Source organism: Beta vulgaris, chromosome 6 (assembly GCF_026745355.1).
Source record: "Beta vulgaris subsp. vulgaris cultivar EL10 chromosome 6, EL10.2, whole genome shotgun sequence".
Classification (NCBI taxonomy): Eukaryota; Viridiplantae; Streptophyta; class Magnoliopsida; order Caryophyllales; family Amaranthaceae; genus Beta; species Beta vulgaris.
In genome coordinates, this window is record NC_079207.1 from 67,535,546 (window position 1) to 67,551,399 (window position 15,854).

The 15,854-nt window shown below is 36.8% G+C and overlaps 2 protein-coding genes across 4 annotated transcripts; both read left to right on the plus strand.

The window, feature by feature from the left end:
* Nucleotides 1-978: 978 nt before the first annotated feature.
* Nucleotides 979-8,284, plus strand: LOC104897647 (serine/threonine protein phosphatase 2A 57 kDa regulatory subunit B' theta isoform). The gene is made up of 2 exons (XM_010684581.4): nucleotides 979-3,171; nucleotides 7,535-8,284. Exons 1-2 carry the CDS (start codon nucleotides 1,966-1,968, stop codon nucleotides 7,895-7,897), a joined length of 1,569 nt encoding a protein of 522 aa, XP_010682883.1. The 5' UTR covers nucleotides 979-1,965; the 3' UTR covers nucleotides 7,898-8,284.
* Nucleotides 8,285-9,640: 1,356 nt separating this feature from the next.
* Nucleotides 9,641-13,546, plus strand: LOC104897648 (serine/threonine protein phosphatase 2A 57 kDa regulatory subunit B' theta isoform). 3 transcript variants are annotated; one of them, XM_010684584.4, is made up of 4 exons: nucleotides 9,641-9,840; nucleotides 10,027-10,084; nucleotides 10,452-11,933; nucleotides 12,642-13,546. In XM_010684584.4, exons 3-4 carry the CDS (start codon nucleotides 10,731-10,733, stop codon nucleotides 13,005-13,007), a joined length of 1,569 nt encoding a protein of 522 aa, XP_010682886.2. In that variant the 5' UTR covers nucleotides 9,641-9,840; nucleotides 10,027-10,084; nucleotides 10,452-10,730; the 3' UTR covers nucleotides 13,008-13,546. The 3 variants fall into 3 exon arrangements, with proteins under 3 accessions (XP_010682886.2, XP_010682885.2, XP_048502081.1); XM_010684583.4 differs by having other exon boundaries at nucleotides 10,493-11,933; XM_048646124.2 differs by having other exon boundaries at nucleotides 9,684-9,707; nucleotides 10,493-11,933.
* The last annotated feature ends 2,308 nt before the right edge of the window (nucleotides 13,547-15,854 follow it).

The window sequence follows — 15,854 nt, forward strand, 5'->3', positions numbered from 1 at the left end:
GAATTAAGTTGTGATTTATGCTTAATTAGTGCGAAACAAATCAACAATGAGATATTAATTACTTTGAAATCAATAAAGAGAGGCAAAAGACACAAGAATTTACGTTATTCGGTCAATGTGAGTTATTGTACCTAATCTACAAGGGATTTTAAGAGCTTTTTATTAATCTTCAGTGGAGGAAAAAGATTATGATAGAGGGAGAAAAAGAAGTAAAGAGACAAGAGTCATATCTTATGCTAGCGATATGAATCTTAGGGTTCTACTGTTATAAGAAACCTTTATATGAAGCATATAAATCCGACCTTACAAATGTTTGGAACAAAACAAGTTAAAAACGAGCTCCACGAAAAGAAGAGAGGGGAGCGCCCTATGAGACACTATTCACGCTCGCCACTGGTACTATTCACCCAACCACTCAACAAAACTTGAATATCAACTCTAGAACTCCTTCAAGAAGCCGACCATCCAATCCACCCGAACCTTATTAAACTAGCCCAACCGGCCATCTATTCTTCTCTTCTAATCCGCACTATCAATGCACAACTTACAATTTCAAACCCAAACTTTCTTGCTAACAATCAATCCCAAATTGGCTTTCAAGTGTTTGGAGATGTTTTGGCTCTTCCTTGTTGGGCTATTGCAAAGTTCTATTTCATTGACCACATCTGACTTAACCCATGTAAACTCAGTCATCCACACCATGATTGGAAATCGTCAACCCAAGTATTGGATGTAGTCAAAATTTCCAAGGGAAGACAACATCAAATACTACATTGTAGAATTCTACAAACAAGTGCATAAAACAACAAAATAAAATTCTACAAACAAAAGCATAAAACCAAGCTCTTGCCTCTTGGGGTGATCAGGCATATATTGTACACAAAATTCTCTCTCATCCTTCAACTTTATGTAATTTTTGATCTAAAATCTCCTAGTTAAAAAAAAAAAAAAAAAACAGGCCCCCATATATTTGATTTGAAATTTCATCTGGGTTTTATTTTTTCTTTTGTGGGTACTTTTTATTTTCTTTCTTTGTCAATTATTAATTTCCCTTTATTGGAACTCACCCTACATATTACACAAGCATGTGCCAATTGGGTCATTTTGTTTTTCTGAAAAATTTCACCTTTTCTTTATGTTATATTTGAAGTACTCTTGTACCATACCATATCATAAAATAACAATTTTGATTGTGAAAATTTAAAAAATCAATCTTTTTATTATTTAAAGTAGGAAGAAGAACAGGAAGTAGAAGAAAAAGTAACCCTTATTTTTTAGATTTTATAAAATATTTTAAGCAGTGTCATTTTCTCATCGCTTATTCATAGTGGATTTACACGTCCTGGGTTTCTTTTTCCTCTTTGTTTTTGAATTAGGTCCCCCCAAAAGATTGAATCTTTGCTGCTCTTTGTTCTTGTGAAACCCAAAAAAAAAAAGTGAAGAATTTTGATTTTTGAGGGCACAATTTTTTTCTGGGCAAAATCACAAAAGCAAGTTCAAGAAATGAAGCACTAGGGTTTTGGTGAATGGTGAGTTTTCTGGGTACTTCTGAAATAGATTTTGGCTACAAATTGTGAAGGTAATTTTCTTTCTCATGTCATAAGGGGGTTATTTTACCCCCCTTATTTTAAGGTATAATTATACAGTTGAAAGAAGAGATTTTGCATGTTATTGGGTGCTATTTGAGCTTGGATTGGCATCTGGGTGAGTATAATATTTTGGTGTTAAGTGTTAATCAAAATGGTAATTTTGTTTAGATGTGGAATTAGTCATATGGGTTTTGTTTGATTGACTGATTTTGATGAGTAAACTTGGTTTTGAGTGGGAGAAAGGACTGTATAGTTACTTTTTGCTGTAATTCTAACTAGTGTTTGGTGGAATTGGCTAGTTTTAGAGTTTGGTTGTTTTTTGTTATTGATTAGCTTCCAAGAGGTTGGAATCTACTATTTTGTGCTTAAGTGAGCAATGTTTAAGCAAATACTTAGTAAGATTCCCCGGAAATCCTCAAAATCGTCCGAAAATCGAGAACATAAAAGTGTTTCTGGTGCTGGTTCAAATGCATCCAGCAGTGTCAGGAAGAGTGATGTAGGGTCTAACAAGTCTAGTAATCAGCACAATCTGGGTGCTAATGGAGCTTCAAGTGCAGGGCAGAATCAAGGGAAGAAGGTATCTAGAACTGTGGATTCAATGATGAATGGGCTTATGTTGTCTTCTTATGAAGCATTGCCAAGTTTTAGGGATGTTCCAAGCTCAGAGAAGCAGAGTTTGTTTATCAGAAAGTTACACATGTGCTGTGTTCTGTTTGATTTCCATGATCCAACAAAGAATCTGAGAGAAAAGGAGGTAAAGAGACAGACATTGTTAGAACTGGTAGATTATATCTCTTCGGCGAATGGGAAGTTTTCAGAAAATGTAATGCAGGATATCATAAAGATGGTCTCTGTGAACTTGTTTAGGTCTCTTGCCACTCAGCCAAGAGAGAACAAAGTTATAGAGGCTTTTGATGTTGAAGATGAGGAGCCGTTAATGGATGCATCATGGCCTCATTTGCAGATAGTGTATGAGTTCTTGTTGAGATTTGTGGCATCTCCTGAGACTGATGCTAAATTAGCCAAGAGGTATGTTGATCATTCCTTTGTGTTGAAGTTGTTAGATCTATTTGATTCTGAAGATCCTCGGGAAAGAGAATATCTGAAGACAATTCTTCATCGCATATATGGAAAGTTTATGGTACACCGCCCATATATCAGGAAGGCAATTAACAATATATTTTATCAGTTTATGTTTGAGACTGAGAAACACAATGGGATTGCTGAACTTCTGGAGATACTTGGTAGCATCATTAACGGTTTTGCTCTGCCATTGAAAGAGGAGCACAAGCTCTTTCTTGTTAGGGCACTAATACCTCTCCATAAACCGAGGTGCTTGCCTATGTATCACCAACAATTATCTTACTGCATTACGCAGTTTGTTGAGAAAGATTGCAAGCTTGCTGATTCTGTAATTAGAGGTCTATTGAAGTATTGGCCAATCACCAATAGTTCAAAAGAAGTGATGTTCTTGAGTGAGTTGGAAGAAGTCTTGGAAGCAACGCAACTGCCAGAATTCCAACGATGTGTGGTGCCTTTGTTTCGTCAAATTGCCCGCTGCTTGAACAGTTCGCATTTCCAGGTATTGAGTCTTGTTTCTCTGTCTTATCTCCTCACATCTCAATCACTGTTTAACTAAGTGATCATATAGTTTATTTTTTTAAACATTTGCTTAGGTGTGTCATAAAGTAGTTTGACTGTCAATAATATGGTTCTGATCTTAGAATTCTGTTTAATTTTGATTGCAAAATATGTGCCAGTTGCAGATTAAGGGTTTAACAGTGACATTCTTTCTGTTATCATAGAGGTGAAGCTATGAGATCAAACTCACCCTCCCACCTCTGGTTCTCTAGTTAGAGTCTCTTACAGAGGCGTTGTAGTAATAGTGACATTAGTGGATTTTGATTTGAATTGTATATTCTTGCATCTTAATCTTTGCATTTGTTGATACCAGGTTGCTTGTGGATTAACCATATAGTCGATACCACATTGTCGGTATCCTATTTTTATACCACAATTGACATATCCTATAAATGAAAATAGTTCTCAAGATTAAAATTTGACATCATAAGTGTGACAGGAAGAAAAAAATATAAAGGGATGTTCCGTTAGTTATAGACCTATTTGTTGTTGTCTTATTTATCACAAGTTTCCTGTACTCATCTTCTGATATGATGGAGGACTGCATGTCACAATGGGTCTCTTCATTCAAGACAAATAGTTAAAAGTTGAATTGAGGTGATATAGCTTGCGTCTATTTTTTAGGATAAGGTTGTATGAATTATTTAGAGACATTGGGGGTAAGGTTGCATAAGTTCTTTAGAGTGTAGTTGTAATCGAGAATGAAACTTGGTGACTTTTCTGAAGGCTTTAGTTTTGTATGCTTGAGTATTTGTGTTGATGTTTTCTTCTTGGTTTGTGCTTTTAACTCTCTTAGATTTCCTGAAGTTTCTCGGACTTTACGTTGGTTTGCTTTGAGGGATGTAAGTGCTATTCTTAATATTGTGGCTTTTTAAATTGTAATTTTAAGGTGGGTATGTGGTAGCTGACATAGTTGGATTTGCTTAGGGAAGAGATGAAATTTCTCCCATAAGATGCTTGCTAATGTGTTTGATTGACATTGCTGTTGAGGATCAAATGCTCTATCTCGAGGACCATGTGAGCATTAAAATTGGTCTAATTTGTTCCATGGGCGGGTTATGATGGTAATATGGTATCGTTAGGCCCACTCTTTGAAGAGAAAACTTCATTCTTGATGGATTCTGTAGAATCACTGCTCAAACTCTAATCGCCAACACTAAATAGCTTAATCATAGGACAATGACCAACTTAATATCGCCCTGTACTAATTATGGGTACTGGTCAAGCTCTGAAATCTGCCTCAGATAGTTTATTTACAGAACAATGGGCCCTGATATGAGTTAGGTAGAACAGTCAAGGGGTGTCTTTGGTTGCTGATATATCTAATTGATAATTTTTGATTGCTCTCTCTCTGGAGGAATTGTTTCTGTGCTTATATCTGCTTTCAAAAGCTTTGCTGCTTAGCTGAATATAAGGTTTTGAATGAATAAGTATTGCTGCTTTGGCAATTGGTGATATTATGATGTTTCTTATATAAATAAGACATTTCCACTCTGATCTCCCAAAGGAGATCGACATTGGCAGCTATTCTTTGGGAATATTCCAATTGAAGAAGAGAAATTTCGAAGAAATATAGCTAATTGTTGAAGGTTTTTAGAGAGTTTTTGGGGAGCAAGGAAGATATATATTTCATTAGTCGTGCTTGATACATCCCATTCTCTGGCTATATATAACCATCAGCTAATTTCCCTTCTAAGGCAATTGCGTAATTACTTAGTACTCTGGAAATAGATATTTCTAGATGTACTTAAGCTTCCATTCACCCCCCTTGAAATATTCCTTCTAACGATATGCAGAGAGAATGTCAAAAGGTAGTTATGCCAGGTGCTGCCTTGAATTCTGACAGGAAAATTCTTACTTATGGATTTACTGAAGAGGATGGTCTTCTGATATTTTTTCTCTAGTAATTAAGGTTGATTGGCTACATCAGTATGCATTGTCTCTGGGAGTATCCTTACTTTTAGTTTTGAGATTGATTTCCTATTGTGTTTGTGATTATTTGGTTTAACTGATGTGTCAATGGCTCGGAGAAGGATGAAAAGAAGCTCAAATTAAGTGCTGTAGCTAGTATCTTGGCTAGGGTGTTGATTGGATGGAGTCTTGTCCAAAATATTTTGGACTCGGATATTTGATTTGAGATCTAGTTTGAACTTTTTACAAGCCTAGTTCAGTCCAAGCCGAACAAAATTCTTGAGACCAAATCCAACCCAGTCTTGTCCAAATTGAGAATTTTATTTTTCTGTCTAGAGCCAATAGAACCTTTTTGTTTATCAAAAGAATTTAAAACCGTTTTGGCCCAATAATTTTTTAAAAGAAATAACGTAGGTGGTAAAAACTAATTACATCATTATGTAAATTATAAGTACCACAAATTTATATTAATAACATCTTAATCTTATTGTTTTCTATGATGCTTCAGTTATGGAGCATATATATACAGATGCACAACTCTTTTAAAATAGTCTTTTGGACTTAGGACTGGACTTTGGACTCCAAAAGGCTGATTCCAATTCCAGTATGAAATATTTTGGCCATGAAAAATTTGAGTCCAAATCCAGCCCAAATCTTTTTCACTACAATCTAACCTGACAAGTTTGATTTGGATTCTAGACTTTTCCAGTCCACTTAGACCTCTACAGGTAGTGAATTTGTAAGAAACTTCGATGACAAACATAGTTTTCTCTATATTCCTGGAGTCTATTTCCTGCGGCTGTTATATTGAAGAGAGATAAATGCTTCATGTTTATAACTTTATTATTTTTGAGGATCTCTTGGTCTTTGTATGTTCATGGACCTCCTTTCTACGTATATGCCCCTTTGGCGTCGTAATAATGGATCTAGTACTTGCTAGTTATCAATTAGATACTTATATGGCCTTTTTTAGTGCTGGACATGGAAACCAAGAAACACCGAGTATGAGTGATGATAGTGTTCATTTTGTGAAGGTTCCTGTTTTGGTGGTCATATATGATGATGACCTTTTTTAATAGTTCTTAAATTTCACCACTTCCGAAGGGATGACGGTCTCCATATTTTCAGAGATTCTGGACAAAACCTTCTGTCTCATTATTTTTATGTAGCTTTGAGTATTCAGCCTCCATGTTTAGTTTTTCCGTGTTGTGCTTGCAATTCTTTTAGTTGGAACGTTCTTGTGTTCAAGACCGCTGATAAGTTGTGGAGGTTGAAGTTTTCTCTAGGAATCTCTAATATCCCTGTCTGACGATCCATTCCATATTGCATTACTAATTTAGTATCTCTAGTAAAGAGGTTTTTGGGAGGTGGGGATTCAGATGTATTGTTTCCTGAACAACTCCTTCACAATACTATCTGCAAAGACACCTGGGGTCGGTTGGTGCTTAGGCTGGAAGTGTAATTGGAAGTTGAAATATCTTTTATATGAATCACTTTATAAGGTTATCTATCATTCTTGTGGTGACTAGCTGTGTCACTTGGCTGGTCTTTGCCTCTTTGGAGTTGGTTCCTTTTTTCCCCGGGGGTGGGGGATGCTGTGATTTGGAAGGGGATGTTGGTATATGTTTCTCAAACTCTTCATCTTGATCACCTCAAATTCCTGTGTCGGATCCTTGTCACTTCCATACTTCATTTTGGACCAAAATTATGAAGATTTTTCTTAAAGTTGACTAGTTGGATGGTGTGCTTTGGAAGGGGGTGTTGGAATATGTTACTCACACTCTTCATTTTACCTTAAATATCCGTTTCGGATCTTGGATACTTTGAAACTACATTTTGGCAAAAATCCTGGGGAATATTTCATTAGATTGACTAGTTGGATACTTGGACAGATACTCATGTCCGACACACATACCTGAGTTTGAGTAAAATAGGTCAGAATAGATGGGCGGTTTTGTGGAACAACGAAGCATAATGGTCATTGTTTTCAGTTCTTTCAAGGCAGCTTTGCTTGTTGGGAATAGTATTAAAGGATAATATCACTTTGATGTGCTTGATGAAGGGCCACTTGGACATGTAATCGGGTGCGTTCCCTTCACCTCAAATAAAATAAGTTTCAGGATAAGTTACAATAAGTTCGAATGAATTTAGTTCAGAAAAGGTTAGCAAAATTCAGGTGAAGAGAATGCACCCTACACTAAATTAAGTTTCTTATTTTAAAAAAGAGTAATCCAGTGCTTGCCATGTTATTGATATCTGTATGGGGAACTCAAATGTAAGAAGCATGGTTTTCCTTCAATATTTAGTTGTACATCATATTGTTAGATTTAATTGTCTGCATTCCACGAGGATAAGCCTTTGATTCCCTTTTCTTTTCTGTAATTGTTATTCAGGTTGCAGAGAGATCTTTGTTCCTCTGGAACAATGATCACATTGAAAATTTGATCAAACAAAACTGCAAAGTTATTCTACCTATTGTCTTCCCTGCATTGGAGAAGAATGCAAGAAATCACTGGAACCAGGCCGTTCACAGCCTGACTCTCAACGTGCGTAAGATTTTCTCCGATCTCGATCCCGAGCTTTTCGAGGAGTGTTTACTCAAGTTCCAGGAAGATGAATCTAAGGAAGATGAAGTACGAGCAAAACGTGAAGCAACTTGGAAAAGATTAGAAGAAATTGCTGCTGAAAAAGCAAAAACTGCTGAACCTGTGCTTGTCCCCCTCATTTTACCAGCTCGTACCACTTCCGGTCTTTAAGCTAAAGATCGATCTTTGTCATAATTTGGGTGGGCGCCCCGGATTTTTTTGGACGCGTATTTCATTAACTGATGATGATAACAGAGTTCTGGAGGTGGAGTTTCTTGGGTGTTCATTGATTTCCTTTGTTAGTACCCTCCTTTATTCCTGGCCAAAAGTCAGAGAGGAAACAAAGAAAACACGTTAGCCAATGTTTGTAGTCTATGTTCTTATTTCTAAAACTATGTAGTTAGATTTACCTAGGGTTTAAAGTATGGGTAGATATATTAATTCAAAAGATTAAGGGAATGCATAAGATTTAGAATTTTCTGCAATTTGCAGCAGTTGGAACTTTGTACAGTTGTGATATTCCTGGTTTGGATTTATATAATTATGGCTAGTTTGAAAGTTGGTTTGTTTGATAGTATTCAAATTAACCAAACATTCCTTAATTAACTACTTTACTGTCAAAAATTGCTTTCCAGAAGAGCTAATTTAAGGTGCACTACTTTTTCTCAGACATACTAATGACCCATTGGAGTAGGCTAGCCTGAAAGTGTAGCAACTCTATAATTGTGATGGACCCATAATTTTTAGGAAAGGGTAATTAAGCAAATGTTATGCACCTTTTTAAAAATTGAATATGTACCTTTTCTTGTATATGAGGGGTAGCATGAAGAGAAACTGCTGACTAATGGGTTTTTTGGCAATTGACTCCTGGTTGTTCTATTTGGCTGGTTCGACCGATTATTTTTATTTATATTGGCAGTTTGATTATTGACAATTTATAAAAGTATCTGGTAAATTAGTTCTCAGTGTTGGTTGTGTTAGTGCGGAACGAATACAATAGAAAAAGCTTCTGAAATTGGCTTTTTGGCTGAAAAGCAAAAAATCATATCAAACATTTATTGGTTGTTTGATCATATTAAAACGCCAAAAGCCAATAAAAAAGTCATTGAAGTACCATTTACCAAACGTCTTCTATCTATGAGATGGAATTTGCAAATCAAATGACAATGTGCAATTAAAATGCCACTAATATACAATTGTGTAGAAGTCACACTATAGTCTTGATCTTCTTAAAATTTAATCAAATTACTTTTATTTTTATATATATAGAGAGTTTTGCACTTTGGTTATTATCTATATGATCCAAGATTTGAAATATATCTTGTTTCATTGACCTTAGAGAAATTGGTCAAGATTCCATGAGTAATAAGTAAGATCGTAATCATATATACTTGTTAGAAAATAAACGGACAACAAAAGATTGGACCTATAACTAAAATATATTGATTTCATAAAGTCACACACTATAATATTTAATTGAAGAATATCCTGGAAAACCGCACCCTGAGGAGCAACAAGTGAGCTTTGGAGCTTTCGTACAATATGAAATTCATGCTACAAAGGTTGTATTTCTAATCCTTATCAATTGATTATTCGATCCTATCATAGATGTAGGAAGTAATTTTATACCATTTCGCTATCGATGTATTTTTTTTAAAAAAATTGGTAAGAAGAATTCCTCTGGACTATCTTCGCACAGGACCCTCACACAAAGGCTCATTACAAGTTAGACACCCCCTGCCCCTTTAAATCTCAAGCATATATATCATACAAACGTCTATATAATGAGCACCGTACATACGATGAATATCAAGCGTATGCACCATCTACACGTTGTGTACATTAATACATTATCATCACTTTTTTTTTGTGTGCTTCGAAAAATATAGAGCAGATAAAAAGAGAGAGAAAGAGGATTTGGAATTTAGGATTAGAGTAATGTTTAATCCACAAGCGAGTCCATATCTGAGGGGTTGCTCTGGTCAGCATATTGTGTCTTTCTCTTTCTCTCTCTTCTCTATTTCTCCTCTGAAAAAACCCCAACTTCACAAACTTCAAATTTAACCCCTTTTTTTTCTTTTCTGCTGGATCACTTTACTTCTTGTTTTGCTTCAGTAAGCTGCTTCAAATTCCCCATTTCTTTATTTGATTTTCACCCCAAAAAAAACATATCTTTATTCAATGTTCTATCTAAAATTCAACTCATTTTTTTTTTCTGTCTTTCTATATTTTTCTGGGTAATTCTTTTTCCCATTTACTTTTCCTAAATTTCTGACAAAAATGCTGTTTTGATGTTTCAGATCATACCCAGATCTTTTCAGTTACTTCACCAGTGGTTTTAATTGGACTATTAAGGAGGTAAATTTTTCAATTTGTCATTCCCCATTTGGTTATTTTTGTTGAAAGGTCACTTTTTGGGCCCTTTTTTTTTTGGGTGTTGTTAGGTGATGAATCTGGATTTTCCCTCTTTGTTGAAAGGGGGATTTTAATTTTTTCTGGGTGTTTAATTAGAAGTCAAAAGCTTGTAAATTTATATTGATATTATTGGTAGGTTGAGAAAAATGTCAGCTATTGGTGGTGAAATATTGCTATTGGTGTTATAGTTAATTTGTTTCCTTCTGATCTAGGTTTTTGTACAGTGTTTGTACTTTTGAAATTTTGTATTTTGTTTTTCTGATCCAGGTTTCTATATTGTTAATTTTTTTTTTTTTTTGGGTTTTTGTAGAATCTAATATTGTATTTTTGTTGATTTGGGACTATAAAAAGGTCATTGTTAGAGGGTGTTTGTTGCTGTTCATCAGTGCTAGGGAAGCTCTGTCAAATTCTGTACAGATGAGAATTTCTGGAATTGGGCTTTTCTTGTTTGATTGAACTATATAAGGTTGTTGATTTGGTGTTGGTGATGATATTTAATTCTGTTCTTTGGAGGAGGTTGTTTTTGGATACCCTTTAAGGTTGAAGAGGAATACTCTCATACATATTGTTAATTGTAAAGAATAAAGATATGATTAAGCAGATTTTGGGTAGGCTTCCAAAGAAGCCATCTAAGTCGGCTGACGCCCGCGATGGTCTCTCTTCAAGTGTTTTATCTGGTACCAAGACTAGTGATTCAGGTGGCCATAAATCAGGAAATGGAAAAGATGTGCCTCACCAAGGTGTCCATCCACCTTCAAATTCGGATTTGAGTCATGGAAATAAATTATCTCAGGCAGAGGATTCAAATGCAAATGACGGCTTTGTTACCAATCCATTTGAGGCATTGCCTAGTTTTAGGGATATTCCAATCTCTGAGAAGCAGAACTTGTTTATAAAAAAGCTTCATTTGTGCTGTCATGTTTTTGATTTCACTGACCCCACAAAGAATCTGAAAGAAAAGGAGATCAAGAGACAGACATTACTTGAGCTCGTCGATTATATTAGCTTAGCTAATGGTAGATTTTTGGAAAATGCCACGCAAGAAGTTATTAAGATGGTGGCCACAAACTTGTTCAGAGCACCTGCTGCTCAGCCGCGTGAAAATAAGACTGTAGAGGGTCATGATATGGAAGAGGAAGAGCCTTCAATGGATCCTGCATGGCCTCACTTGCAGATTGTATATGAGCTCTTCTTAAGGTTTATAGCATCACCTGAGACGGAGACAAAGCTGGCCAAGAGGTATATTGATCACGGTTTTATTCTGAGGTTGTTAGATCTTTTCGATTCAGAAGATCCAAGAGAGAGAGAGTATTTGAAAACAATACTTCATCGGATCTATGGCAAGTTTATGGTGCATCGCCCATTTATTAGAAAATCAATAAACAACATTTTTTTTCGTTTCGTCTTTGAAACAGAGAAGTTTAATGGTATTGCTGAGCTTTTGGAAGTTTTGGGCAGTATCATCAATGGGTTTGCTTTACCTCTTAAGGAGGAGCACAAATTATTCCTTGTCCGTGTCCTCATTCCCCTCCACAAACCAAAGTGCTTGCCTATGTACCATCAACAATTATCTTATTGCATCACTCAGTTCGTGGAGAAAGACAGTAAGCTTGCAGATACTTTAATTAGGGGTCTATTGAAGTACTGGCCAATCACAAACAGTTCTAAGGAAGTTATGTTCCTCAGTGAGCTGGAGGAGGTTTTGGAAGCAACCCAGCTGCCTGAATTCCAGCGTTGTATGGTGCCACTATTTCGGCGTATTGCTCGTTGCTTGAGCAGCTCCCACTTTCAGGTAATTGCTATTACTCAATATTAATCTTATCACCAATCCCACTCAGTTGCAATTTTTATCTGTGGGTAATGATTGTTCGTGAGTGGCATGCACATTCTACCTTGTTCATTCTATACTTTTGAGGTCTTTAGAAAGTTTAAAGATAGGTGGTCTTCCAAATCATCTCCCTCCCCCACCCCGCCAAATTTAAAGGAGGAAAGCGGGGATGATTTCTGATGCTTCTAAGTAGGATGATAATAGGAGGTTGGGAGGTAGAGATATGGAATAAGATGTTTTCCTTTCATAGATCTGTTTAAACAATCAAATGTCAAAGTACCATTATCTATATATTGTTCTTTAGTTGTGATGCATCTGTCACAGAGACTCTTATGTGGCTGTGGAACATTGATCCAAATTTTTAACTATAAGCATTATTTATATTACTGTCGTGTTTCCATAATCATAATCTCCTTTGCCCGGAAGAAAAACAATGAAAAACTTTTGGGGCTAGTACTTTCTAGTCAGTGGCATCTCAATATTTCCTCTAGACTAATTGTCAATAATGTAGAAGTGACTCTTGTGACTGGACATTGCCCAAGAACATGTTAAAGCTATTTAATCAGAGTTGCATGTGACACGGGATCATCCTAATATCTGATATCCTCCTAGTGGTGTGAGTTTTGCCTCTTTCAATCTATCTTTTTGATCAAATATGTGTTGTTTTGGTAGGTGGCAGAGCGGGCTTTGTATTTATGGAGTAACGATCATGTAGAAAACTTGATTAAGCAAAATCGCAAAGCTATACTTCCTATCATCTTCCCTGCGCTGGAGAGAAATTGTAGGACCCACTGGAATCAGGCTGTCCAGAGCTTGACCCAGAATGTGCGGAAGATATTCTCGGACGTGGACCCTGAGCTATTCGAGGAGTGCCTACGGAAGTTTGAGGAAGATGAAGCTAAGGAGAAAGAACGAAAAGAAAAACAAGAAGCTATATGGAAGCGCTTAGAAGAGATCATTATAACCCAATCTCAAACTACTGAAATGCCTTTAGCTCCTCAAAACACAGCTGTTCAAAGTCAAACAGTTGCAAGCTAGTGTATAGGACATGCTGGCTTGTAGTTCAATTATTGGTGATTCAGGGTATTTTGGTTGATATGATGATTTCCTGCCAAAAAATGCTGGATCACTGCCAGTTCCCTCCTTCCAATTTTTCTGGTGTGGGGATTGTGAGGGCCGATTTCCCCAGTTGCTCTGCTGAAAGATGCTATATGAGTTAACAGCTATCCGGGACCAAAAGTGTAATGGAGATATATCAAGTTGCAGACTTTTCTGATGGTCTGGTTGACTGATTGTTGCCATGGTATACACAGAGGAGCTACGAATTCCAGGTACTTTGCTTTGTGGGGGGTTTGTATTAGCTATTATTAAATTGTGCTAGTTGAGGTTACTCCACCTCCCTAGTGTATGCAGTATACATATGTGTATGTTCTTGACAATTTTTAGGAGGATCCCATCATTTGGTATGATTTTCAGCTTATATGTGTAATTTTGAGAACTTGCAAATTGTTTTTGTTTATTAGAAAACTTTCTTAGACTTTCATAGAATATATTTGCTCACTTCAGCCTTTGACTCAGATTTTAAGTGTGTATAATTTCACAAGGGACATTAGATAGTGGTATACAGAAGTTGCACGTGCTAAACATGTTTGCACAAACAAATCCCTCTAGGCCCCTCGTCAGTGTTATGTTGAGCTTTCTCCTTCAACTTTTCTACTCGTTTGGGTCTTGAAAGTATGGAAACCTGCTGATTGCTAGAAAGACCGACTTTTCTTCCGTCTTTCTACTCCATGGGTTTGTCTTGATTCTCCCTTTGAGAGGGAAGAGTAGTAGCGAAACAGAAGATTCCTTTTAAGATCTGTTGTTTCTTGTCCCAAAGAGAGCAAAAGAGGGGGAGGGGGTTGCAGCGAGAACGAGTTTGTTATTCTTCTATTATAATTAGTACCTAATATTGTGAACGGAGCTAGTCAATGGTACCCAATATCTAATGTTCAATATATTATTCATATATACATTTATGTGTTGCTTGACTGTCCTTTAGAATTTCATTGGTCGTATGGTTGAACATAACAGGTGATACTTTTGAGGAAATTTTGTTTCCCATGTATTTTCAACTCCTACGGAGTCATTCAAGTTGTTTGGTTGATCATGGGAAGTAAGATTTCCCGCAGCTAGTTCCACTACCTAGGTTGGACTAGGTAAGTAATTTCCTCCATTTGTGGGAAGTAGTTATCTTGTTGAAGTTGCGCTTCCTGTATTTTCTTGTCAATCCACAGCTCCACAGTTTTTCATTCTCCTGAAACATCTACTTTCCATGCTTTTAGTATAAGTTAATCAAAGAAGCACAGTATAGTATATAACTACCTAAAGTTGTATTGCTTATGCTGCTGTAAACACCTGCTAGATGCGAGAGCCTCTATCTTAGGTTGATGATGTGATTTAAGCCCATTAGTTTGCTGTCATCACCCCCCCCCCCTCGAAAAAAAAAAATCTCCCCGGTCTTAAAGGCCAAGAGTGCAGCCTCAAGAAGCTTAGCAATTGTTGAAGTGCAGTCTTGAAAACCTCATGAGCTAAGTTAGCAAATGTATTGGCTTCGACGAGATTGTTGATACTTAAAATTTGCATCCTTTTTATCATGACTTGGTTAGTGACACTTTGACATTGATTGTTTACTTGGTAGACTTTTGGACTCATTTGAGCAGTAGTTATATTATTGGATAAGTACTGGTTTGTGGTCAGGACTTTTCTAGTATGATATGATTTAGGGTGGTTGGTGGATAGACAACTATTTACATATTTATCAACTTATTAGAGAAGTGGAGGTCGTTCTCGATGTATTGAGGTGGTGATGCTGATTTCTGTAAGATACTTTTATATTTCACTCATCCTTCCTGCTGAAACTCTCCTAGTCACCTGATAGTCTGTTATGCAGGCTGGGGTGTTCTGTCTAAAACTTAGGATGGTTCAGGCTCATTCCACTGCTGTCTCATTGTGTAGAGAACTTAGGAGATCATTCAGGCTCAATTGTGAATGCCTGATTTCGCCGAGAAGTCAGATCTTCTATCGGGGGTTTGGCAACGTTTTAACTAGACAAAACCTGAAAGGACTATCGGTGGCGTGGACTCAGGAACCAGTGCGCCAAACTGCCTTGAAACAGCATGAATTTGGTGGCTTGTTTTGACCTGACATATTGGGCCTGGCTACATTCCGGGTTGGCAATTTTTCTTAAAAATTCAGGCTAGGCTGCGTCTCAAAAATGGCCCAGCCAAATTTGGTGCCTTGATAGGCTGGGTCAAGCAGGTCGAGTCAACTTGATGCGCTCTAAGCCAACTTACCCAGAAATAGTGTACATCCTCCGTAACATAATAATTGCAACAGATGGATATTATCTGTGAGGTATAAAATATTCATTTGTTGCAGTTATTATGTTACGAAGGAAGTAAATTTAGTTTATGGTGCGTTGAGCAGAGCTGATGGCAGGTTTTCTCTTAGAACCTGGTTTTGGTTTAGGCTTCTGGGTCTAGAACTAGAAACCACCAATGAGTTTGTGGCTAGACCTAATGTTCGAGATCAGGCCTTGTTAGCTTGGTTTGCAAGGGGCATAGGTCGTGTCGTGGACATTGAATGATGCCTATGGCTCGGCCTTTATAGACTGAAAGAAAGCCGAACGGGGTTTCTAAACCAAGCGCAGGTGACCCTGATGGATGTCGTTGATGACTAGTCCTTATGTCATGGCCTTTGGCCACTATTACTGTAAATGATACACAACTCAGATGTTCCCGTTGTAAAACAATAATGAGACACAGTCTTCAATTACTCAACGTAGATTCTGCACTCAACATTTGATGCGTGTCATGCAAGTTTTATTTTTTCTAATGATAAGAT